A 26,894-nucleotide genomic window follows, 5' to 3' on the forward strand; every position below is an offset into this window, starting at 1 on the left:
TCAGAAATAATGGAAAGTATCTACTAAACCAGGCTTTCTGTCCATACATTACCCAATAAAAAAGAAAAACTTTTATTTATACTCTTACACAACCACTAGCTCAGAGGAGTTTACAATTGATCATTTCAATAATGAATACAGTCCTTAAGGTATTTAGCAGTCACACAGGTGTGAACTACAATCCATTCAAACACATAAGCTACTGCATTCTTTTAGTTAACGACTCGGCTACATTGGGTCTTTACCATTATTTATCATCAATTTCATCAGATCTTCCATAAGTTAAAACATTTTTACTGCCAGGGAACTTTCCTTAGTCATCACTTTTTCCTTATCATCACCTTGCGTCAGCCTACTGAGCAGTGTCCACTCTCTATTGATATCATATAAGAGATCAACAGAGAGTCACTTGAACCTCTAGCAAGTGTATCTGAGAGCTCTTTAGACTCTGAATAACCTTTAGTTAGTTTCCACTGCAATTATACAATATGTAAAAGATTCAAACTCCTCTACTCTACACTAAAATGACAAAAAATACAGTAGTACAACATTTAATATTTTTTTATTTCATAATATAGCACTTTTTCAATATTCTAGAAACTTTGGCAACTGTGTATATTTATTTTTTGAGTTTAACAGGCAATCACCTTTAGCAGACAGGTCTTACCCCCATATAGCCTGTTTAAATGAAATTTTACTGCATTATTATTATTATCAGATATTACCTAGTAGGTGATATTACAAATTAAATATGATATTATTTATTTTAGGTCTACTTGTGAATAAATGCAGCTGTTTCTAAAAAGTAAAATACCGAGCTCTGTCACAGGAGGATGAATATGATCTCCAAGAAATACAGACAGAAATACATAATGCAGTAAAGATTTTCTGAAACATTTTTTTTTTTTTTTTTTTTTTTAAATCTAAGTGTCTGAGCAGGCAGATTTTCACACACCAAGATTTAGAGCTCATAACATGGCAGTGTATCATCATTTATCTTCATAACTGCAACAGCGTGATTAAAAAAAAAAGTATTTATCACAGAACTCCATTTTTACAAAATAGTAGCAAGATGACATCCCCATCGAGCCATCTGTATATCAACCTTCATAAAGTTGATGGCTCTTCTACATATGATATCTAGAATGAGAGAGAGAGAGAGAGAGAGAGAGAGAGAGAGAGAGAGAGAGAGAGAGAGAGATTTTAGCATTCACCGTCCATGGATTAGCTGTACAGTCAGTCCTCGTATAGCACAATAGTTGTGTTCCTAGAAACCCTTGTGCAATGCAAAATCATGCAATATAAATAACAAGCCCAATGGGAAAAATAGGGTTAGGTGCCGACCACCCAAGATTGAACACACATTTGTAACCAAAACATTAAATAATCATAATAAAATACTTACGTATTTTATTACGACTATTACGTAATAAAATATTGCTAATGTTTTTGCTTCTAATGTAAGCAGACAGGTTTCTAAACGTGGACTTGGGATGGTGGATCGCTTTTTCCACCCAACCTGGAGCACACCTGCCCTTCCCCGGTCACCAACGACACGCCCCCTTGGATCACCTCCTCCTTTCTCGAGGTGGATCGTTATTGATTTTCTATTTGCCAGTAACCAAGAAAGTGCACTCAAAGTAGAGGAGATTGCCCTAGTAAGTTGGGACCATCAGTATATTGCATCAACCCCAAAGGCAGGAGCATTTGCGTCTCGGCATTTCGGATCATGGTTAAGCATCCTTACAAAGCCATACCAAACAGTGATAGCTATAGAAGAAAGAAAGGCACGAAGCCTGGAAAAGACCCTTCCCTCCCGGACTGTGGTGGATGTTAAAGTCTTCTCCTGTCCCAATCCAGAATTCTTGCCTGATGCAAGAAACAATCCCTTTCATTATCCCTGGAACCACCTGGCGGACCACTGTTCAGTCCGCACAGTGAACCTTTGCACCCAGTGGCTGGAATTCATCGGCCTAGTAAAGGCAAGAAAAGCTCTTCCTGAGAACTGAATAGTGAAAGTGGTTTACCACCAGGCCGTGTGGTAACAGCCAAGGAAGACTAGACCAAACATAAGAAAAAAAAAAAACATGAAGCGTGGAGACAGAAGAGATTGCAATTCCATTCATTTCTGTGTAAGGATACTGCTAATGTCTACAATAGTCAAAAATAGATCTAACTTTAGTATTCTTGCACAACCTTACATATATGATATTTCTTTTATGTATGTTGCAATGATCCATTTTAGTTATTAGTTCATGTTTATATTATTGTGATGTTTAGATACATGTATACAATTATAATGTACTTGCTTAATTAACCTCAGATGCTTTGTGTCCATGACCTGAGGACAGTTACTAATTGTATGATTGTTTATGTTTTATGTCGTGTCTGTGAGACAAGTGAGGACTATGAACAGAAGCAGCGCCCAGAACATTCCTTGGAGGGATAAGCTCCCTTAGTGTGTCTCCAGCCTGCTGAAGAATAACCTCACCGAATCATGGACTACAGAAGAACTTTTCTTTTACTGCCTGACAACCTCAGCCTGGAAGTCCAGATCTGTTTTCTGTTGTGCTTCAAAATGCTCACTTATTTAAACCAGGGAAACTGTTAACTGAACCACGGACTTTAGTGGTGAGAAAAAAAAAAACAATTTCTCAATAGACAAGTGCAGACAATGGCCTCCATGTGGAGAGGGAACAGCATTGAGAAGTGTGAATACATTAAGTTCACACAGTGAACTAAGTGCTATACGCTTTGTTTTGTTTGTCTTGTATTTTAGTTTATTATATCTAGATAATATGTTAGTAATTAAGTTTTTTTACACTGTAAGAGGAGGAATGTTTATGTTGCCCCCCCCCGACAAAAAGTCAAACCCCAGTAGGGACGTCGAGAATTTCAGTCTTAGTTGTGTACCCCGACTGAAATCCTCAGCGGTAGTGGCGAGGAGTGTAAAATGCCCACATTTTTCATATTAATTTACAGATATTTCCCATGCATTTCCCTCCCCCCTTTGCTGTGCCCCTTCTTGCTAAAGAGTTATTTTGGCCGTTTCAGCAGAAAATACAGATACCAATCGTACATGACTAACCGCTATCAGTTTCTTGTCAAATATAGAATGGTTAAATTCGACTTGGTTGCTTTCTCAGTTATAAATTCCCTTTGCCATTATTTTCTTAACTCAAGATAACAGTCGCTACACGCAGAAGTAAGTTCACAAGTCCAGGAAAATACGAACTTTCGCTCTCTGACAAACACTGTTCAGCTGTCCGATGTCAACCGCGTGAGTAAAGTGTCCCACCCGTGACCAAGCTCTGAGGAGGAGGAGGTGAAAGTTCCCGCGATAAGCAGGATATACCCGGTGGACGACAGAGCGGGAGAGACGACAGTGGTTTTGTGGTGGTTTTTGGTAGAAGCAGTCGGTTAGTTAGTCTGTATGAGAGAGAGTGAGAAAATACAGTAAGTTTTTGGAAACGGGAATTACGTTACAGAATGACTGTACAGAGAGAAGCTTGAAGAACAGCGCAAGAAGATACAGAATGAGCGAGCGAAGATAGCAGAACCCGAAGGAAGGCTGCGAAAGCACGGAATCCCCTCGCCGAGTTCCGCCCCCCGTAGAATGAGTCATCCGTATTTAGGTAAGTTATCCCACAGCTATACATAAACCTTACTCCTCAATAATATAATTAATTATGTTAGCATTGATAAATTGTAAAATGTCCTAATACCGCTATCTTAAATAGCGCATCACTTAGATTGTCAGTTTCACAAATTAACAATAGGTAAATGATGTATCTTAAGCATGCTATCCTAAATAGTGCAGTATTTTTAGTATTGACCCCATCATGTTTGTACAACCATTATGTCATATGCTAGTCCTTGCCTGAGATGAAGTATCCACACGAAGAACACCTATGTGAAGAACCCATTAAATTCCAAAACATCAATAATGCTAAGAACTCTTAAATACTCCCATAAAATCAGCTTGTATTTGTGTAACCAAATGATTTAGGATTTGCTTGTCACTGCCGCTAGGGCAGTAGTTTTTAAACATGTATCAATTCTATAGTGGAGTATATTAAACTATATTTTGTTTTAAACATATGCCTCAGGCCTATTCTCCATTCACACGAATGAGTAAGTAAAGAATTATATATAGAACTTTATATTGCGGGTACTCTGATTTCTACCTATAATTGGAAAGAGTTTGAGTATTTTCACAACGCCTGATCGAAGCTGCAGTGCCTATTCCCTTGAATAGGTTACCGAGGGCCGAGATCATTGTCCTAATATGAAAACCACTAGACAATCACATGAGTATACTGGGGTTATCATTGAACAAATGATTAAGGAAGGAAAACGTCCCGCCATACAGATGTGTTGTCCAGAGAAGTCCGAACGAACGAAAGTAAGTAATTAATAAGTAAGCAAGAAGTATAATAACAAACACACACCCAGTATAACACTGGTGCCGTGACCAGGATTAAATATTTTGCGGGATGAAAAACTGTCTACACAGAAGAAGAAGTCGCAAAGAGAAAGAATCTAAACGGATTACTGATAAGTAGTAAGATTGTTGATTTCGTGCATTAAGAGAATAGATAAGAGGCATTACTCCTTTGCAACAACACAGGACATCTACACTAATTAATAAATTATTGCTATTCTTATAATTAGATTTAATAAACAAATGACTACATGCTATAACACACTCTTGTTCTAAATAAGTGATTACTAACATCATAATTTTGTTTCAGCAACAGGTAATCACATTATTTTGGAAGACAGGGGCCCAAAATTAGCAATTAAATTTCCCCATTCCTAGTAAATTTAAAAAAAAAAAAAATGGAGGATCAGATGCCTCAAACATCAGGAACATCATCCCCCCTACCTCAAACACAACAGCCACCACCCACCCCAGAACCAGACAGACCACATTCAGCGAATATTGCGGGATTTTTAAGTCTTGTGCCATTATTCTTTGGCAAAAATGATGAAGGCCCTTCAGTCCAACTGTTTTTCGAAACTTTGGAGAGTGTTGGAGAATTAGCACTCTGGGGACACAGAGAACTTTTGGCAGTCTCGAAATCTAAACTTCGCGCTTCGGCAGCGGACTTTTTAGCCCAATCCTTTGAATTACGCGGGGAAAAGAATTACAACATATTTAAGAATGTTTTTTTGGCTCAGTTCGAAAAAAGGGAACCAATTATCACCTCCCTTCAGCAGTTCGCCAGTGCTGTGCAAGAACCTTCGGAAACCATTGCGAGTTATAGCGCGCGCGTGAGGAATTTGGCAAGGGCAGCTTTCAAAATTCAGGGAGAGACACCTGAAGTATTAAACATTCTAGACCAGGCAATGCTGGCCCAATTCCTTAGGGGCATATCGGGAAAAATTAGAAAAATGGTGCTTACACACAATCCTTTAACTTTTTCACAGGCAATTGAGATTTCGAAGAGAGAGGAAATTAATGACCAGCTTACTCACACAAAAACTGTCCCTTTACATGTTATAAATAGTCCTGTAAGGGACGAGAGTGAACGGGAGCGACAGGAAAACAATCCCAAACACATTCAAGATCAAATACGCGACTTACAACAATCGTTAAGTTCATTATCAATAAATCACGCAACAATCAACAATTTAGAGACACAGATAGCCGCCCTGAGTCAGCAGATGCAAACTATGCAGGTGGGAAAATTTCCCCCTCCCTACGGTCAGGCAGCATTAGGCGCTACCTACCTCCACTCGGACAGCGCAGTAGATCCGCTAACCGACGCTAACGTGACCTTCAGACCAGAGGTCGTTGACCGCCCGGAAAGACGCATAATCTTGCCATACTACGGCCGGCAGCAGGCAGCCAGAAATATGGTAAACAATCGCGAACGAAGGGAAAGACGCATTTTTGACGACCGTCCGAGCTTCCATCAACCCACTCAACTTTTCCGCAGCCGCCCGTGCACGAATTACGAAACGGACATGTACACTGCATCTCCAAAAGTTAGGACGTCCTATGCTAATAATCAATATTGTAATTTTAATGAAAATCGGGATCAGGTCGCCAATAGAATGTATTATGATGATCATAATAGGAGTAATATAGACTCTTATTCTAGGATAAGGAGAGGAACATATAGGAATGAGCATATTCAGGGGCAAATTCGGCCAAAAACATTTCAGGGCAGACAAAATAATTATACAAATACTGGAAGCTACAGGCGAGATAGAGATAGAGATTTATGACTAAAAAGGGGTTCTAAACTTAGTAGGAAGGATCCGCGATGTAATAAAACTCTTTTGCCAACCCCTAACTTTAGTAAAGTTAGTAAGCCAGAAGTCAGAGACATCAGAACACAACATGGCATTTACATTCTGGAGGATAATACTAAATTACCTGTGGTATTGGGATCTGTACAAAACATTAAAACTAGATTTCTTTTAGACACAGGTGCTGGCGTTTCTTTAATGAGTGCAGATTTATTTAATAAAATTAAAAATGATACATCGTTAGATTTCAGACCTCCAGAATTAACTGTAACCGGAGTTTCGGGAAATATTGTGCCAATACACACTACAGTAACTGCTAATATTAAATTAGATAAGGCAACTTTTAGGGAGAAAGTTCTGGTTACTTCAAAAAATTTTAGTGGCAAATATGATATCATCCTCGGTTTGAACATATTAAGGAAGTTTTCATTCAGCCTAGACTTAGGTAAAGGGATCATACGATCAGTTCCATTAGGGATTTGCCTGAGAGAAGGGGATATTCGGCAACAATTGGTGAATTCCACACCCACAGTTGCTAAGCTTACATGTAAACATGTGCTCCCAGCAAGCACAGAACAGGTGGTAACAGTATCTTGTGACCAGCTTGCTGCTCCTCCCAAACAACTAGTATTAGCAGGGCCAAATTCAAACTTAAAGCGGGATGATTTAGCAGTGAAATATTCGGTAGACCAGGTAGACGAAAGTGGGAAAATATCTGTGCTCGTCGCCAATTTAACAGCGGAACCGCTGCATCTTCCAAAAGGCATGGGTATTGCGAGTCTGGAGCACCTGAATCCTCAATCAATTAACCCTAAGAGCCAGGAAAGAGGAAAAAGGGAAGTTTCTCCAGTGACCATAGAGGACTTTAAGCTTGATCACCTGACTGCCGATCAAAGACACCAATTATCAGACCTGTTACGCAAATACTGGGATGTGTTTGCCAAATCACCAGCCCAACTAGGCAACTCAAAAGTTATCCAACACAGAATTAAATTGACAGACAACATTCCTGTTAGACAGAATGCTTACAGAACCCCCTTTTTACTAAAGGATGAGATTCGCAACCAGGTCCAAGAACTCCTAGATTCAAACATCATTGAACCCAGCTGTTCTCCGTATGCCGCGCCCATTGTTCTGGTGAAGAAGCGAGGTGGGGGATACAGGTTATGTATTGACTTCAGGAAACTTAACGCCAAGACGATCTCTGACGCATACCCGATCCCTTCCATGAGTGAGATACTTGAACTTCTGGGAGGCGCGCGCTACTTCAGCTCTTTGGACCTCAAAGCCGGATTCCACCAGATTGAAGTGCACCCTGCGGACCGCCACAAGACAGCTTTTACTACAGGGGAATCGCTACTACAATACCGGCGCATGCCTTTTGGGTTAAAAAACGCGCCATCTAGTTTTGTGAGAGCAATGGGGCTTGTCTTGGATAATTTACAACGAGATTCCATTTTCGCTTACTTAGACGACATAATCATAGTGTCGAAATCTTGGTCCTCACACCTTTCGAAGCTTGAGAAAGTTTTCCAGCGCCTGAGAAAGTACGATCTGAAGCTGAAACCAAAGAAGTGTGAGTTCCTAAAAGAGCAAATAAAATACTTAGGTCATCTCATTGATAAGGACGGTGTCCGTCCCGATCCAGCGAACGTGAAGGCCGTTCGAGAGTGTCGAGAGCCAAGAACAATGAAGCAAGTGCGATCGTTTCTTGGGATGACAGGATTTTACAGAAAGTTTGTCCCAGAGTACGCAGAGATAGTCAGGCCGCTAACCCAACTTACAAAAAAGAACACCCCCTTTTTCTGGAACAGTGCCGCCCAAGAGGCCTTCGACAAGCTGAAGGTCGCTTTGACCACACCACCCCTATTGATTTACCCTGACTTTTCTAAACCATTTTTTGTGTCCTCTGACGCATCTAATTATGCAATCTCGGCTGTGCTAGAGCAACAAGTTGACGAAAATCAAAGACAGCCAATCGCTTACGCCTCCAGACTACTAAAGAAAGCAGAGACTATGTATAGTACCACAGAAAAGGAAGCTTTGGCAATAGTCTTTGCGGTATCACAGTTCAGACCATTCTTAATAGCCTCCAGTTTCACACTAATAACAGACCACCAACCATTAAGCTATCTTCTTCACTTAAAGAATCCATCCCCCAGATTAGCTCGCTGGAGTATGCTTCTACAAGAATACAATTTCAAAATCATATACAGGCCGGGCCGACTTCACTCAAATGCCGATTTCCTTTCAAGGCCAGTGTTAGAGGAAGAGGAAAGACAAAAGGGGCTTAAGAAACCCAAAACTGCTGAATTAGTTGCTCCTATAGCAGCAAATCCCACCATAGAGTCACTGATCATGCCGCAACAACAAACCAGAACTTTGATTAGGAATCTCCAAAGAGAGGACCCTAATTTGCAGGAGTTAATTGAGCAATTAGAAGGAGCACTCCAGGCAACAAGTAAAATCCCAGACTCCTTCTATCTGAGTGAGGACAGGATACTGTATCACTACACTTTACCTGACCATGGAGCTACTCGCTCAGAGCCCTGTGAACAGTTAGTAGTTCCAACCAGCTTGAAAGCAGAAGTGTTGAAGTCCTGTCACGACGGTTTTCTCAGCGGGGGCCACCTGGCCCTACACAAGACGTTAGAGAAGGTTAGAAAACACTTTTTCTGGCTAGGCCTTTTTGGCGACGTCAAGAATTATGTGGAGACTTGTCCATCGTGTTTGGAGCGTAGAGGGTATAACCCTAAGGCAAAAGCAGCCCTGATGAGAGTTCCTAATGAGAACTCACCTTGGGTCCGAGTGTCCTTGGACATGTTGGGACCCCTTCCAATGACTTTGAAAGGACACAAATATTTACTGATGGCAATGGACAACTTTACGCGTTACGCAGAAGTAATCCCACTGCATACCCAGAAGGCTGAGGAAGTGGCCACAGCTTTCATAAACAATGTGATCTCGAGACATGGGATCCCTAAATACATCCTAACAGATCAGGGCACTAACTTCATGTCATAACTGTTACGACAGGTGTGTAAAAAGCTAGATATTCATCAGCTTCATACGACCCCCTTCCACCCCCAAGCCAATGCAAAGGTCAAACGTCTAAACCGCACCTTGGCAAACATCCTGTCTCATGTGGTGAACGAGTCTCAAACGGACTGGGATGTCATGGCCCCACTAGCAATCGCTGCATACCATGCGGCAACTCATAGTTCCACACAGGAATCGCCAAACTTTTTAATGTATGGCAGAGATTTGATGTTGCCATCTGACTTATGGCATTCCAAAGAGAGACATTCATATGCGTCTTTGGAGAACTATGCAGCACTATTGTGTGCACGCCTTCGCAGATCCTATGAAATCGTCTCCCAACACTTGGAAGAGGCGGTGCAGAGGCAAGAGGATCGTAGAGCATCCGTTGCAGTAGACAAAAACATCCGTGTAGGAAGCCTTGTTTATCTTTTTACCCCTAAGATAAAAGTGGGCACTACAAAGAAATTGGCTCGATTGAGCACAGGTCCCTACCGTGTGATCAGTCAGCCATCATTAGTGAATTATGAAATACAGCACCTGTATAACCCTAAAGATAAACAAATTGTGCACGTGGACAAACTGACAAAGGTTATTGACAGGAAAGTGTTTCCCGAACTGAGAGTAGAGGAGTCAGAGGAATCAGAAGATAGCAATTCACCAGACCAAACAAGCACTACATCAGTGCCCAAAGAGACATGGATCTTTGATGAACCTTCAGTGGAGGATTGTGATCTTATCCCACCTATAATTCCCCGTCCAACTATGTCCAGGCCGACCAGCTTACCCGTATCAATCCCGTTGTCATCCCTCCCACCAAGAAATCAGGAGGGCCAACCAAGGACAGATCAGTTAGTAAGACCAGAAGGAGCTGTGCAAGCACCTACTCAGACCCACGGATATAATTTACGTAGTCGCGACCGAGTAACTCATGCCCCATCAGAGGAAATTGTGGTGTCCCAGTCGCAAGTAGAGGAACTAGTGCCAGAGACAGCTTCAGTGGAAAGAGCAGATACAGTGGTTGATACTTCCAGCAATGTAGCTGAAGCAGAAAGAGGTGTCACCCCAGATTAGAGTAACAACACTCAAGCAAACACAAGCCAAAGCGAGCCACCAGATAGGATAGAAAGAGCAGTTCAGTGGATATTGGGTCCACATCTTGCTGAGAGATACCTTCGACCAAGCGATGGCAGTAGTTCTGATCTGGCAGGTATTCTGAGAGATGCCTGGAGAGACTAAAGTGAGGATAGTGATGTGTATCGATTTCAAGGAGAAACAAGCCATAATTACAGTTACTAGCAAAGTGAATGCTTTGGCAAGACAGTTGTGTACACCGAACGACCAGTTTCAGAACCAGCACCAGTAAATTTAAAAAATAATAATAATAATAAGATTGGTGACAGAAAGTGGAAGCGGGAAAAAGGATTGAGAAGTATAAATGGCACAGGTGGAAACACAGAAGAGAGAAGATATGAAAAAAAAAAGGAGAGAAAAAAAAAAAATCTTTTTAGCATTCTTGTAAGGCATTCAATGTACAAAAGGTTCGATTCCGAATCTGTATCTAATAGCTAAATCGGGGAAGGAGGAAGGATATACACATGTATACACATCCCCTGCATAAAAACGCATGAGATGAAAGGGACAAAGAATACTGAGAACTAGAGGAGCAGATCTGAAGAGCAAGGATGAGTCCTTTTGAGGAGAGAATGAGGAATGATTGGGAAGTTAATTTGCATTTCTGCTTAAACTGTGGTAGGACCAATTGAGAAAAGGTTTCTCTTTAATTCACATATTACTTTCCTAGTACAAAGAAAAGTGAGGACATCAGGAGATCAAGATTTTTACATAAGAAGATCATCTTCCTGTACTAATGTGAAAGAAAAAAAAAATAAGACTTTTGTGTTATTTCGGAAAAAAAAAAGAGAGAGAGAGAGAGGGGATAAGCGAAGTTTTGCTTACCATAGGATCAAAGAACATGACCACAGAGGTGAAGAGATTGATCAGTTTTGTCGGATTCTGGCAGTATGTTTTATCAACAGCTGGATAAATGGTTGGCTAAATGAGTGCAGGTTATGAAATGGCACAGGTAGGAAAATAGAAATTAATTCACCTTATCATTATAAATCTCACACAGGAGCACGAATCACTTTAATGAATCTGAAAAGAAACCTCAGTGATTTAATATCAGAATTCTATTCAAATATAACCATTGAACTAATATTATTAAAGCAAATACTTTCCTCACACAAATATACCTTAAGTATATAAAATTATGCAAAAAAAAAAAGAAAATGCAGAGAGGAAGGATGCATTTGGTCTGGGGCATGACCGGTAACCCCCTAGTCCCTTTGTGTTTTCTCTCTCTGACTGCATAGCAAAAATTTAAGTTCAAGCAAATGGATTCAAAAAAAAAAAAATCATATTTGGTCTTTTTATTTTGGGAACAAGGTGAGGCAATTGTCCTGGGAACGGCTGGTTCCACCCAGTTACTAGTTGTTTTTATCATTTTCCTGAAGAAAAGAAAAATCAAGTGAATAGGAGATAACCTCTGAATTTCAAGATCTAGACTTGGGATCCATCTTCTTGTACTACATATCTATATAAATAATATTTAAAAAAAAACAAGAGAAAAGAAAAACTTCACTGTGGAAAGAAATCCTCAAAACAATATTAATCAGAATTCTAATTCCATCAATAATTTCTTTTGAATGAAGTACCTACTAATGAGAACTTCATCATTTATAGAAGTAGGGTAGTGAGTGATATTGCATTAATGTAAGAAGGACATTATAGAACAATCACACAGATAATATCGACTATAATGGAAAAAAAAAGACAGAAACAAGATTGCTGAAGTAGTGTACTCATGTTCGTGCCTTCAAAAATCCAGGCTGCTGATAAATAGAACGTTGTGCTAATCAGGAAAATCAGGTGTAAGTGGAGCGAATCTTTAGTATAGAAGAGAGGAAAGCAGGAATAAAAGTATTTCTTCACTAACTAGTTTTATTTAATCACCCCCTTGCTCATAGTCACGATGGTGGTGTTTCACAAGTCTATACGATGCCTCATCGCTAGAATGCTGACCTTCCTCCTAGCACCTTTATGTTGGATACAGAGGGCGACCCCCACAAAAATGGAGATTCCAGCGCCTAATCAACCCATAAGTCCTTGTCAGGAGTCCTCCAGAGCTGTGCTGATTCTAACCCCACAGCAGCTTGCCCAGCGAGAGCGGAAACAAAAGGAAGTAAGGCGGACTCAACCCATGAGGAGGAAACACAAGGCAGCTCTAGAAATGCGTTTTCCCTGTCACTATGAGAACCATGGCATGGAAAGTTTCCTAAATTGGAAAGGTGAGGTGCAGGTTTCTAAACGTGGACTTGGGATGGTGGATCGCTTTTTCCACCCAACCTGGAGCACACCTGCCCTTCCCCGGTCACCAACGACACGCCCCCTTGGATCACCTCCTCCTTTCTCGAGGTGGATCGTTATTGATTTTCTATTTGCCAGTAACCAAGAAAGTGCACTCAAAGTAGAGGAGATTGCCCTAGTAAGTTGGGACCATCAGTATATTGCATCAACCCCAAAGGCAGGAGCATTTGCGTCTCGGCATTTCGGATCATGGTTAAGCATCCTTACAAAGCCATACCAAACAGTGATAGCTATAGAAGAAAGAAAGGCACGAAGCCTGGAAAAGACCCTTCCCTCCCGGACTGTGGTGGATGTTAAAGTCTTCTCCTGTCCCAATCCAGAATTCTTGCCTGATGCAAGAAACAATCCCTTTCATTATCCCTGGAACCACCTGGCGGACCACTGTTCAGTCCGCACAGTGAACCTTTGCACCCAGTGGCTGGAATTCATCGGCCTAGTAAAGGCAAGAAAAGCTCTTCCTGAGAACTGAATAGTGAAAGTGGTTTACCACCAGGCCGTGTGGTAACAGCCAAGGAAGACTAGACCAAACATAAGAAAAAAAAAAAACATGAAGCGTGGAGACAGAAGAGATTGCAATTCCATTCATTTCTGTGTAAGGATACTGCTAATGTCTACAATAGTCAAAAATAGACCTAACTTTAGTATTCTTGCACAACCTTACATATATGATATTTCTTTTATGTATGTTGCAATGATCCATTTTAGTTATTAGTTCATGTTTATATTATTGTGATGTTTAGATACATGTATACAATTATAATGTACTTGCTTAATTAACCTCAGATGCTTTGTGTCCATGACCTGAGGACAGTTACTAATTGTATGATTGTTTATGTTTTATGTCGTGTCTGTGAGACAGGTGAGGACTATGAACAGAAGCAGCGCCCAGAACATTCCTTGGAGGGATAAGCTCCCTTAGTGTGTCTCCAGCCTGCTGAAGAATAACCTCACCGAATCATGGACTACAGAAGAACTTTTCTTTTACTGCCTGACAACCTCAGCCTGGAAGTCCAGATCTGTTTTCTGTTGTGCTTCAAAATGCTCACTTATTTAAACCAGGGAAACTGTTAACTGAACCACGGACTTTAGTGGTGAGAAAAAAAAAAACAATTTCTCAATAGACAAGTGCAGACAATGGCCTCCATGTGGAGAGGGAACAGCATTGAGAAGTGTGAATACATTAAGTTCACACAGTGAACTAAGTGCTATACGCTTTGTTTTGTTTGTCTTGTATTTTAGTTTATTATATCTAGATAATATGTTAGTAATTAAGTTTTTTTTACACTGTAAGAGGAGGAATGTTTATGTTGCCCCCCCCGACAAAAAGTCAAACCCCAGTAGGGACGTCGAGAATTTCAGTCTTAGTTGTGTACCCCGACTGAAATCCTCAGCGGTAGTGGCGAGGAGTGTAAAATGCCCACATTTTTCATATTAATTTACAGATATTTCCCATGCATTTCCCTCCCCCCTTTGCTGTGCCCCTTCTTGCTAAAGAGTTATTTTGGCCGTTTCAGCAGAAAATACAGATACCAATCGTACATGACTAACCGCTATCAGTTTCTTGTCAAATATAGAATGGTTAAATTCGACTTGGTTGCTTTCTCAGTTATAAATTCCCTTTGCCATTATTTTCTTAACTCAAGATAACAGTCGCTACACGCAGAAGTAAGTTCACAAGTCCAGGAAAATACGAACTTTCGCTCTCTGACAAACACTGTTCAGCTGTCCGATGTCAACCGCGTGAGTAAAGTGTCCCACCCGTGACCAAGCTCTGAGGAGGAGGAGGTGAAAGTTCCCGCGATAAGCAGGATATACCCGGTGGACGACAGAGCGGGAGAGACGACAGTGGTTTTGTGGTGGTTTTTGGTAGAAGCAGTCGGTTAGTTAGTCTGTATGAGAGAGAGTGAGAAAATACAGTAAGTTTTTGGAAACGGGAATTACGTTACAGAATGACTGTACAGAGAGAAGCTTGAAGAACAGCGCAAGAAGATACAGAATGAGCGAGCGAAGATAGCAGAACCCGAAGGAAGGCTGCGAAAGCACGGAATCCCCTCGCCGAGTTCCGCCCCCCGTAGAATGAGTCATCCGTATTTAGGTAAGTTATCCCACAGCTATACATAAACCTTACTCCTCAATAATATAATTAATTATGTTAGCATTGATAAATTGTAAAATGTCCTAATACCGCTATCTTAAATAGCGCATCACTTAGATTGTCAGTTTCACAAATTAACAATAGGTAAATGATGTATCTTAAGCATGCTATCCTAAATAGTGCAGTATTTTTAGTATTGACCCCATCATGTTTGTACAACCATTATGTCATATGCTAGTCCTTGCCTGAGATGAAGTATCCACACGAAGAACACCTATGTGAAGAACCCATTAAATTCCAAAACATCAATAATGCTAAGAACTCTTAAATACTCCCATAAAATCAGCTTGTATTTGTGTAACCAAATGATTTAGGATTTGCTTGTCACTGCCGCTAGGGCAGTAGTTTTTAAACATGTATCAATTCTATAGTGGAGTATATTAAACTATATTTTGTTTTAAACATATGCCTCAGGCCTATTCTCCATTCACACGAATGAGTAAGTAAAGAATTATATATAGAACTTTATATTGCGGGTACTCTGATTTCTACCTATAATTGGAAAGAGTTTGAGTATTTTCACAACGCCTGATCGAAGCTGCAGTGCCTATTCCCTTGAATAGGTTACCGAGGGCCGAGATCATTGTCCTAATATGAAAACCACTAGACAATCACATGAGTATACTGGGGTTATCATTGAACAAATGATTAAGGAAGGAAAACGTCCCGCCATACAGATGTGTTGTCCAGAGAAGTCCGAACGAACGAAAGTAAGTAATTAATAAGTAAGCAAGAAGTATAATAATAAACACACACCCAGTATAACAGTAGTGTGACATAAGCACTGAGAAAGAAAAATTGAGAGTAGGAGTATGTTATAGGCCTAATGACTCTGAGGAGTAGAATGAACAACTATACAGAGAAACAGAGTGGACCAGTAAATCAAGACTGTCTTATAATGGGGAATTTTAACTTCCCAGATATTGATTGGAATTTTGTGGATTGGCCCCCTCACACACCAGCAAGGCTTTTGTGGATTTAATGGATGCTTATTTTCTACAGCAACATGTTAGAGAGGCAACTAGAGGGAGTAATACTCTTGATCTGCTTACCAACAGTGATTCTTCATACATTAAGAATCTGCAGATAAAGGAACCACTAGGTGAAAGTGAAGGGGTAAAGGGAAGGGTTTTTGCTTTCATAAAGTTGAATACAATGGTCTTAGACAGTTTTTAAATTCTACACAATAGGACGAACTGATGTTACAAACAGAAAATTCTAAATGGGAAGCATTCAAGGAAGTGATCTTGGAAGCTACTAGGTATTTTGTCCCAACTAAGAAATACTGTTTAAGGCTCCGGCCTAAATGCATGGCAGATGAACTAATGAGACTTGTGGCAGAGAAGAAAAATTCAGGTGACACAGAAGACTATGGTAGATGTAAGCTAGTCTGTAATAAAGTCACAAAGGAAGTTAGGCAAGCCAAGGCAGATTATGAGATATCTTTTGCAAAGGATGCAAAGATAAATAGCAAAGACTTTTAATTATGTAAACTCTAGAAGGAAGGGCATGAATCAGATTGGTCCACTTGATATCAACGGTTCAATCTTTGCTGAGGTATTTGACAAAATGAGTGAGTATTTTGCATCTACATTTACACATGAGGAATGTCTTTAGGGAAGTGGATGCCAGAAGCTTATCAAACTCTAACAGGCAGCTAAATGATTTTGTAATAACTGAGAGCAAAGTTGAGGATAAATTGTTGAAATTGAATATAAAAAAGACACCTGGGGTGGACGGGATCTATCCAGTTATATTAAAGGAGGCAAGCAAACCCTTATCCATAATTATGTAAGCTTCCTTGGACTCATGGACTGGAGATGTGCAAATATGACCCCAATTCACAAAGGGTGACACGGATAATTACAGACCTGTCAGATTAACTTCTGTTCCAGGGAAATTAATGGAAGCACTGGTTAAAGAAGCACTGCAGGATCATCTAGACAAGACTGCAGTTATAGTTCAGACACATCATGAGTTTGTTAAGGTAAAATATGGTCTGACAAATTCGACTGGTTACTATGATGTGGTCACAAAGGAACTGGATGAAAAAAATAATCTTGATATCATATACTTCGATTTCACGAAAGCTTTTGATACTGTTGCACATGGAAGAGTACTGTACAAATTGGAGTGGTATGGCATTAAGGGAAAATTGCTAACAATGGATAAAAGGATGGTTGTGTGGAAGAAGACAGAGAGTAGTAATCAAGGAACACTGCTCTTTGTGGACTAATGTTATTAATGGAGTTCCACAGGGTTCAGTGTTCAGCCCAGTGTTGTTTTCTGTATCATGATATTGATGTAGGTATATCAGGGTTAATGTCTAAGTTTGCAGACGATACGAAGGTTGGCAGGGTTGTTAATAACAGTAATGATAGCATAATACTGAAACAGGATCTAGAACAGTTGAGCAGATGGATTGAGAGGTGGCAACTGAATTTTAACATTGACAAATGTAAAGTACAGCATATGGGTAGCAGTAACCCCAGAGTAGCGTACCAACTGTGTGGTACTACATTCAGTGTAGTAGAGAATGAAAAGGACCTGGGGGTAACTGTCCAGTCAGATATGAAGTTTTTTGAGCAGTGCAGACAGGCTGCAAGAGTAGCTCATGGTGTCTTGTCAATGATATATACAGAAATTTTGCTAGCAGTGATAAGAGGTGATTGTTCCCTTGTATAAGGCAATGGTCAGGCCACACCTTCAGTACTGTATACAGGTCTGGAGGTCTCCTTTTAGGAAGGATGTAGAGCTGCTGGAATTAGTACAGAGAAGGGCAACAAGATTGGTGAGTGGAACAAAGGGTTTCCCATAACAAGAACGGCTTCTTAAGTTCTGCAAACTGCAGCATCTGAGACTAGGCACCTGCGAGGAGATCTAATTAATGTGTATAAAGCCTCAAATAGTTTAAGCAAGCTCAATGCTGATGGGATTTTTCCTCTTGCTCAGATTAATTACCTGAGGGAATATAAATTCAAATTGAGGAAATACAATTGTAGAATAGAAGTGAGGAAATTTGCCTTTAGTCAGAGGTTGGTTGATATTTGGAACAAACTTCCATCTGTCGTTGTTGAGGTTGACAGCCTTAAATAAGTTCATTGCAGAACTAGACAAGCATCTGGAATGAATGGATGGGTGAAACGGGAAGTGTTTTTTTTTTTTTTTTTTCTTTTGCATCATATACCTCTACAAATGCTAACCCCAATGAGATTAAGCCATCCCTCAAACCTCACTGTTATTATTTTCAAAATATCCCTTACACCAAAAAAGAGTAAAAATTACCAGATAATGGAATAAATCTGAAGTTATAATATAATTTTCAAAATTTCTTTTGAACTAACCTACAGCACATGTACGTTTGCCAGTATGCTGCTGGATAAGCCTAACCACCTCAGCCTTTTGGGTTGGTGAACAGCGGCAGCAAACAACTGCAGGGCACTGGCAAGCAAGCTCCATAAATTCTTTGGGATAAAATTTCAAACATACCTAACAAATGAAATGATTAACTATATCACAAATTTTCTCTCATGAAATTAGATAAAACATTAAAATAAGCAAGATGCTAATGACAGAATTTGCATTTAGAATAACTTATTTTTTTATTAAGATTCCCATAAAACTTTCAAAAAAGAATTTTTAAAATATACTGCTTTAGTGCTCCTCTTTATTACAGTTTAAAGTAGTTTTAAATGGTTTTGGGTAAATACCCAAATTTGCTCCACTTCATAGTTTGATATTGATCCATTTAAAACCTTAATTATTGCTAGATCAGCCTCTCAAAAATATGGCACAGAACAAATACTTAAAAATTTATTAAGTCAATTTGGCTTACCTCTGCACAAGTTACATCACCTATAAATTACTGTCCATTTTCTGACATAACTTGCCTGCAGTTTCACAATATGAAACTGATGAACTTAGTAGCAAATTTAGCTTGCTCACGGTATGCAAAAAACTGAGGATACTAACCTATGTGTACAATAATGTTTCAAAATACCAAACATTGCAGTGATCTCAGAGTGCTCTTTATCAGTGTCTAAGTAAAGTGGCAGAGAAAAAAAAACTGCACAGTCATTTTTTGTCACAAAGCAAAGGTTTTGCATCAGACAGTAATTGCAAGGAATTGCATCAGCCGTTTCTATAAATATGGCATTGGAAGGGTGTACAAGCTCATTAGTATCCTGTTTTGCGGAGGGGTAAGCATGGCTCCATATGTTCAGTTGACACCACGAAAAAAAAAAAAAGTGTAGCTGTTGCTCTGTCCCAGGAAGGGCTTTCTATGCATGCCATCATGGATAAAATAGGCTTCCTCCAGTCAACGGTATCCTGAGTGCTGAAATTAGTCTCTAGTGGCCTCGTCAGTCTGCTGACGAGGCTACTAGAGACGGTCGTGTTCCAAGCCGCTAAGTGGATTTTTCTTATTTATTGATTTGAAATTATTGTTTTTCTAAAACTTTTGATTTAAATTTAGTAGTATAACATTATTTTGTGATTTTCTGATTAACTTGGTGTATTTATTCTTTACTCGGTCTTGTAATTGCATAAACGTATCGGTAAAGGTTTCCACGTGTTTCAACTCCGATACCATTCGTAATTTTCCCGCCATTGTGATACGATAGTTGTATGCCGTACTAGATAGCGTTAGTTGAACTTCGTTAGCAGTTAAATTGTACGTTTAAATAAATACATATAACGACTTAGATTACAAACATAATATAATTAATTATATTTAACATAATTAATAATATAACATAATTAATTATAATTAATTAATAAATTAATAGAATCATGACTCAGACCAGAGCAGCAAAGCAAAAGGCTCAAGCTAATGGAAGCGCTGCGGCTCAGAGCAGAACTGAGGGGGGCAGTTGTCCTCTGACTCACAGCCTTATAAAATGCACTGTTTGCTTGATGTTTGCAGAGCAATCGGTTACGGGACATGATACTGCCAAGGGGGATGTCTTTGTGTGTGCGCGATGCAAGGAGTGTATCGATATCAGGCAACAACTCGGCGTTCTTGTGGGCCTATATGAGAGCTTGAAGGACAGGGTGGATGCCCTCGAAGAAACTAAATTGAGGGGCCCATCAAGCTCTCAGCTGCCCACATCAACGCCAGAGCTTGCACTTGGGCATCGCGTGACACAGAGACAACCCAGAAGACAGAATGCGCTGGTCCCGAAGGAACTAGTAGTTGTTGGTGACTCTATTGTCAGGGAAACGGGGAACATGCTTTGTAAAAAAGATAGGTGGAACAGGACCAGGGTATGTCTGCCAGGGGCAAAGGTTGATGACGTTGTAGAGCGAATATCATCTTTTAAGGGTATAAAAGGTGATATAGTTGTACACGTTGGCACTAATGATATTAAGAGTAGGAGACCGGCAGAATTACTTAACAAGTACAGGTCACTGTTGAACAAAAGCCGAGAATTAGGGTTGAATTTGAAAGTGTCTGCAATTCTGCCCAGACACGATAGGAGGGAGTATATGATGAGAGCCTTGTCGATCAATTCGGCCCTGGAAAGATTGTGCAAGGCTCAAGGGGTAGAATTTTTTTCAGCCTGGACTGTACTTGTTAACAGGAGAGATTGCTTCTACAGGGATGGGATACACTTAAATAGAAAGGGTGCAAGAATATTTGCTGATGCTATCGAGGCAGTGTTAGGTGGGTCGGAAAACTGCTAGCTTGGGGGGAGACAAAGACCAATAGATTGACAGTAGCCACTGGCAGAGGTGAAAGAGATTCTTGCACTGCTTCTATTAGAATGAGCAGAAGCCTGAAAAACAAGATGCATGGTATTTCAGAGACTGCTGGGAGCCATTGCGGTACAAGTAAACACATGGGTTGTGTTAGGGTAGCTAAGAATAGAAACAGGTGCAGGTATACTTGCGTGTACACCAATGCTAGGAGTTTAGTAAATAAATTTGATGAATTTGAGGTATTGCTCAAAACATCAAAGGCAGATATTGTTGGGATATCAGAGACGTGGTGTCACACAGATATAAGGGATGCAGAACTGCAATTTGGGGAGTACAACGTCTACAGAAAGGATAGACAGGATAGGAACGGGGGAGGGGTTATGCTATTAGTTAAGAAACACATAAAAACCAAGGAAGTGAAGCCAGTCGACATCGCTGGACAGTGCAGTGTTGGGTCAATTTGGTGTGACATAAGCATTGGGAGATCAAAATTGAGAGTAGGAGTGTGCTATAGGCCTAATGACTCTGATGAGTATAATAAGGAACTGTACAGGGAAATAGAGTGGGACAGTAAATCAGAGAGTCTTATAATGGGAGATTTTAATTTCCCAGATATTGACTGGAATTTGGGGGCTGGTTACTCACACACTAGCAGGGCTTTTGTGGATTTATTGGATGATTGTTTTCTACATCAGCATGTTCGGGAGGCAACTAGAGGGAGTAATACTCTTGATTTGATTATCAGCAGTGATTCTTCATGCATTTTGCCTTTGGCCAGCGGGTGGTTGGTTGGTGGAACCGACTTCCATCACTTGTTGTTGAAGTTGATAGCCTAAACAAATTTAAAGCTCAACTGGACAGGTATTTCGAACGAACGGAGGGGTGAAATGGGACTGGGTTTTTTTTTTTTTTTGGCTGATGCTGAATAAGCTTGCTTTCTTGCATCATATGCCTCTACTAATGCTAATGCTAATGCTAATTAAGAATCTGCAGATAAATGAACCACTAGGTGGCAGTGATCACAGTGTGCTGAAGTGGGATTTACTGAAAGATTTGATTGATTTGGTAGTTATTGGCGCATCAGCTTCGTGGCCATATTGCACCTCCCAAGATTTTTGCAGTACTTTGATCCAAGCCCGAGGCGGGAATCGAACCCGCGACCTTTGGGTTGCCGGGCAGGTACTTTACCCACTCGGCTAGCCCGGTCGGCATTACTGAAAGAGGTAACTACCATTAGGGGTAAAGGGAAGGGTTATTGTTTCTTTAAAGGCGACTACGATGGACTGAGACAGTATTTAAATTCTATACAGTGGGACCAACTGATGATGTTACCAACAGCAAATTCAAAATGGGAAGCATTCAAAGAACTTATCTTGGAAGCTACTAGGCTTTACATACCAACTAAGAAATATTGTTCAAGGTTTAGGCCAAAATGGATGTCAGATGAACTAATGAGGCATATGGCAGAGAAGAAAAATGCATGGGATACTTACAAATTAACACATGACACAGAAGCCTATGATAGATACAAGTTGATATGCAACCAGGTTACAAAGGAGGTTAGGCAGGCGAAGGCAGATTACGAGAAATCCTTGGCAAGGGATGCAAAGAAAAACAGCAAAGAGTTCTTTACTTATGTAAACTCTAGAAGGAAGGGGATGAATCAGATTGGTCCACTTGATATTGATGGGTCAACTGTTGATGATCCTGCTCAGGTAGCTAACAAACTAAATGAATATTTTGCATCGACATTCACACATGAAGAGTTATTCAGCAAGGGGAATGCCAGAGGTGTATTCAACTCTAGCAGTAAGCTACAGAATCTTGAAATAACTGGGAGTAAAGTGGAGGAGAAACTGTTGAAGATAAACACAAGAAAGGCACCCGGGGTGGATGGGATCTATCCAGTTATATTAAAGGAGGCAGCAAAGGAGGTAAGCAAACCCTTAGCCATAATTATGAGAGCTTCCTTGGACTCAGGGGAGGTACCCATAGACTGGAAATGTGCAAATGTGACCCCAATTCACAAAGGAGGATCAAAGGCTGACACAAGTAACTATAGACCTGTGAGCTTAACTTCTCTTCCAGGAAAATTAATGGAGGCACTGGTTAAAGAAGCACTGCAGGATCATTTAGACAAGACTTCAGTTATAGCTCAGACACAGCATGGTTTTGTTAAGGGGAAGTCTTGCCTGACCAACTTGATTGGATACTATGATGCAGTCACAAAAGAACTGGATGCAGGGAATAACTTTGATATTATATACTTGGATCTTAGAAAGGCTTTTGATACTGTTGCACATGGAAGACTGCTGCACAAATTGGAGCAGTGTGGCATTGGAGGCAAATTGCTGCTATGGATAAAGGGGTGGTTGAGGGGGAGAAGACAGAGAGTGGTAATCAATGGACACTGCTCATCGTGGACTAATGTTATTAGTGGAGTCCCTCAGGGCTCAGTGTTGGGTCCATTATTGTTTTCTGTATTTATAAATGATATTGATGATGGTATATCAAGCTTAATGTCCAAGTTTGCAGATGATACAAAGGTTGGCAGGGTTGTCAAGGACACTACTGACACTATGCTGCTGCAACAGGATCTGGAAAGGTTGAGCAGATGGGCTGAGAGGTGGCAAATGAAGTTTAACATTGACAAATGTAAAGTACTACACATGGGAAACAGCAACCCCAGAGCAACGTATCAACTCTGTGGTACTACACTGACAGTGGTAGAGAATGAAAGGGACTTGGGGGTGATTGTGCAGGCAGATATGAAGTTCTCTGACAGTGCAGACGGGCTGCAAGAGTAGCTCATGGAGTATTGTCAATGATATACAGGAATTTTTCCAGCAGGGCTAAGGAGGTGATTATTCCATTGTATAAGGCAATGGTCAGGCCACACCTAGAGTACTGTATACAGGTCTGGAGGCCTCATTTCAAGAAGGATGTAGAGCTGCTGGAACGAGTACAGAGAAGGGCAACAAGATTAGTGAATGGAACAAAGGGGTGCTCTTACGAAGAAAGGCTTAAGTTTTGCAAATTACAGTGTCTGGAGACTAGGCACCAGCGAGGTGATCTGATAGAGGTGTATAAAGCCTTGAATGGTTTAAGCATGCTCAATGCTGATGGGATTCTTCCTCTAGCTCAGAAAATTCACCTGAGAGGGCATAAATTTAAATTGAGGAAAGACAGATGTAGGATAGACGTGCGGAAATTTGCCTTTAGCCAGCGGGTGGTTGGTTGGTGGAACAGACTGCCATCCCTTGTGGTGGAGGTTGATAGCCTAAATAAGTTTAAGGCTCAGCTGGACAGGTATTTTGAACGAACAGAGGGGTGAAGTGGAAGTGGGGTTTTTTTTTTTTTGGCTGATGCTGCATAAGCTTGCTTTCTTGCATCAAATGCCTCTACTAATGCTAATGCTAATGCTAAAGCATAAAACCAGTAATGTGAAGAGAAAAACTGAATCAGGCTGTAAGAGAGTGAGTACGCCTTCCCAAGATCGATATTTGAAATGGCTCTGCCTTCATAATCAGCATGCTAGTGCGCCTGATCTAAAACTGGACTTTGGGATCCCCCCCTGGTGTTGAAACAAATGCATAAACTATCGAAAGACAGCTTTAGGAATGTGGTCTGAATGCCTATTGGCCCAAGAAGAAGCCTTTGTTGACCCAACAAATGAGGAAGAAGCGATTTGCTTGGGTTAAAATGCATATTTCATGGAGACAAAAGAGCAATGGGACGTCATCTTTTCTGATGAATCGAAATTCAACTTGCATGACTAGAATGAGAAGTGATATGTCAGAGGACAAAAATCGGAGGCATACCCTGACTGCATAACACCAACTGTAAAGTTCCCCGCCGGTCAGATGGTCTGGGGATGCATAACAAGCAAAGGAGTGGGGCAAATTAAGTTTATTAATGGAACAGTGAATGCAGAAACCTACACTACTATCTTGGAGGAGTACCCGAAACCCGTTATTAGGGGTCACCACACAGACATCCAACAAGACTTAAAACATACTTTCACCAATGTTTTCCCTAATTTTTCTCCCTTAAGGTGCAGTCATACCTCAGAATGCTGGCATTACAGTGTTGGACTGGCCTGGCAACAGTACAGATTTGAACCTTATTGAAAATTGATGGTACATAATGTCATCTAAAATTGCTCGGAAGCCAACAAGTAAGATTCAGCTGCAGGAGAGCACTGTAAGGGTGTGGTACAATTGGGCAACAGTATATCCAGAAGTTGATTAACTCTATACCAGATCATTGTAAGACTGTAATTGAAGCTCGAGGAGGAATAACAAAATATTGAGGACTTATTTTGCTGATTTACAGTACATAATACTATTATGTTAACTTGTCATTTCAGTCTATACATGTAAATGCAATAAATGTATGTTTGGTTGTTGTGATTGCCATTTGCATGATTTCTCATATTTCCATTAATTACGCATTTTACTTTTTGGGAAGATATTTATGGCAATTAGGTGTATCAGGTGGAGTCTTTTTATTGGATTTCATTCACAGAGATATATATCCCATCTAACAAATGCATTTCGAACATTTCTGCAATCCATGATGCAGAGCAAAACTCATTATTTGCAAAATTCACAAGCGATGCAGTTTTTTTGTCCACCACTGTACTAACTACAAGGGATTATTTACATGCTGAATAAATAAAACATTATTTATTCAGCATATAAATATAAAATAAAAAAAGGATATAAAACATTAGGATAATTTAGATCTGTGTTTATCTGATGATATGGGTCAAAGTAATGCTTGAACTCGCCTTAAGAATTCTTGTTTGTTGCCACAACAGTCGATGTTGATAAGATATTCTGAGGATAGCAGCATTTCAAATGAGGGGGAATGTAAAGTTTGGATACAAAACTAAATAACTACAAATTATTTAGATTTGTATTAGGTGTCAGGGTAGTAAACTATAAAAGATTATTTAGACTTAAATGTGTCTACAGTAATGTCAGGAGAGTTTTCAATAAAACAGCTGAATTTGAACTCCTGGTTAGGACAATTAATGCTGATATAATAGGGCTAACAGAAACATGATATCACCCAGAAATTGGGGATGAGTCCACTACAGCATGTATAATCTATTTAGGAAAGATAGAGAAGATAGAAGGGGTGGACAGGTCATGCTTCTTATCAAAAACAGCCTGAGTGCAAAAAGAGCTTTGGCTGAGTCTGAAGTTACATCTGCCAGCATAGAATCAGTGGTGCAAGTTAGCTGGAAGAAAAGGTATAATGAGGGTGGTAGTAATCTACAGACTGGAAGATCATGAAGAGGTATGACAAGAGTCTCTACATGCAGATGGAATGGGCAAGTAAGCAAGAATGTCATATGAGTGACTTTAATCTTCCCCAGATTGATTGAATTAAGTGAGAGGGAAACTCACTATGGAGAAAAAAATTTTAAATAAACTAGATGATTATTATTTGTACCAGCATGTTAGAGAAAGTACTAGAAGTGAGAATATTCTTGACCTCATCAGTACTAATGAATCAGATGACACCACAGTGCTTAAAGTGCAGGAAGCATTGTCAGGAAGTGATCATGAAATCGTGTCGGAAGATGAAGAAAGATACTGCACGATTGCTCTGGCAATGAGGCTGCCAGAACGGGAACATCACGGCAGCCGTTGAGACCATGCGGCTGCTGCTTCCGATGCCGAACCATTCAGGTGTGAAGTGCGGGCACCAAATCGTCCGCAGATGACCTAGGAAAGGATGTGAGTGCCCAGTGGGCCACTTTTGGTAAGCAGAACTGGCGCTGTGGGATGAACCAAAAAACTCGTGCCTTTACCCTTTAAAGGTAAAGGCACGGGTTTTAACTTCAGAAGAGGGGACTGGCAGTTTAAGGCACTCTATAGCATCAATGAATTGGGTGATTTGCTGATTTTTTTTTTTTTTTTTTTTGGCAGTTGTTGGCGCATAGGCTTCTGTGGCCATAATGCACCTCACAAGGTTTTTGCAGTACTTTGATCCAAGCCCGAGGCAGGAATCGAACCCGCGACCTTTGGGTTGCCAGGCAGGCACTTTACCCAGTGATTTGCTGAGGGAGGGTGAATAAATTTGAATTATGAAATACTTTTAAAGCAAAAATCACAAAAGCCATGAACACATACATACCATTAAGAAAATATTGAAGGAAGAGATGCCAAAATGAATGACTGCAGAGCTGGCCAGTCAAATAGAGCAATGAAAAGCACTGAAGCTGACAAAATGTAAAAGTTGATCTGTAACAGTATCACAAATAAGGTTAGGGAGGTTAAGGATGAGTATGAGAAAG

The 26,894-nt window shown here is 40.3% G+C and overlaps 1 protein-coding gene across 1 annotated transcript in view; it reads right to left on the reverse strand.

Moving 5' to 3' along the window:
- The window catches only part of LOC150089919 (putative phospholipid-transporting ATPase IIA), a 359,368-nt gene that overhangs the window by 98,336 nt on the left and 234,138 nt on the right, over positions 1-26,894 (reverse strand). Inside the window, exon 19 of the mRNA XM_090368898.1 lies at positions 18,229-18,373. Coding sequence (XP_090225024.1) covers positions 18,229-18,373 — 145 coding nt within the window. The remainder of the gene's footprint in view (positions 1-18,228; positions 18,374-26,894) is intronic.

This window comes from Mastigoproctus giganteus, chromosome 2 (assembly GCF_048544385.1).
Source record: "Mastigoproctus giganteus isolate SK-2022 chromosome 2, ASM4854438v1, whole genome shotgun sequence".
NCBI lineage: Eukaryota > Metazoa > Arthropoda > Arachnida > Uropygi > Thelyphonidae > Mastigoproctus > Mastigoproctus giganteus.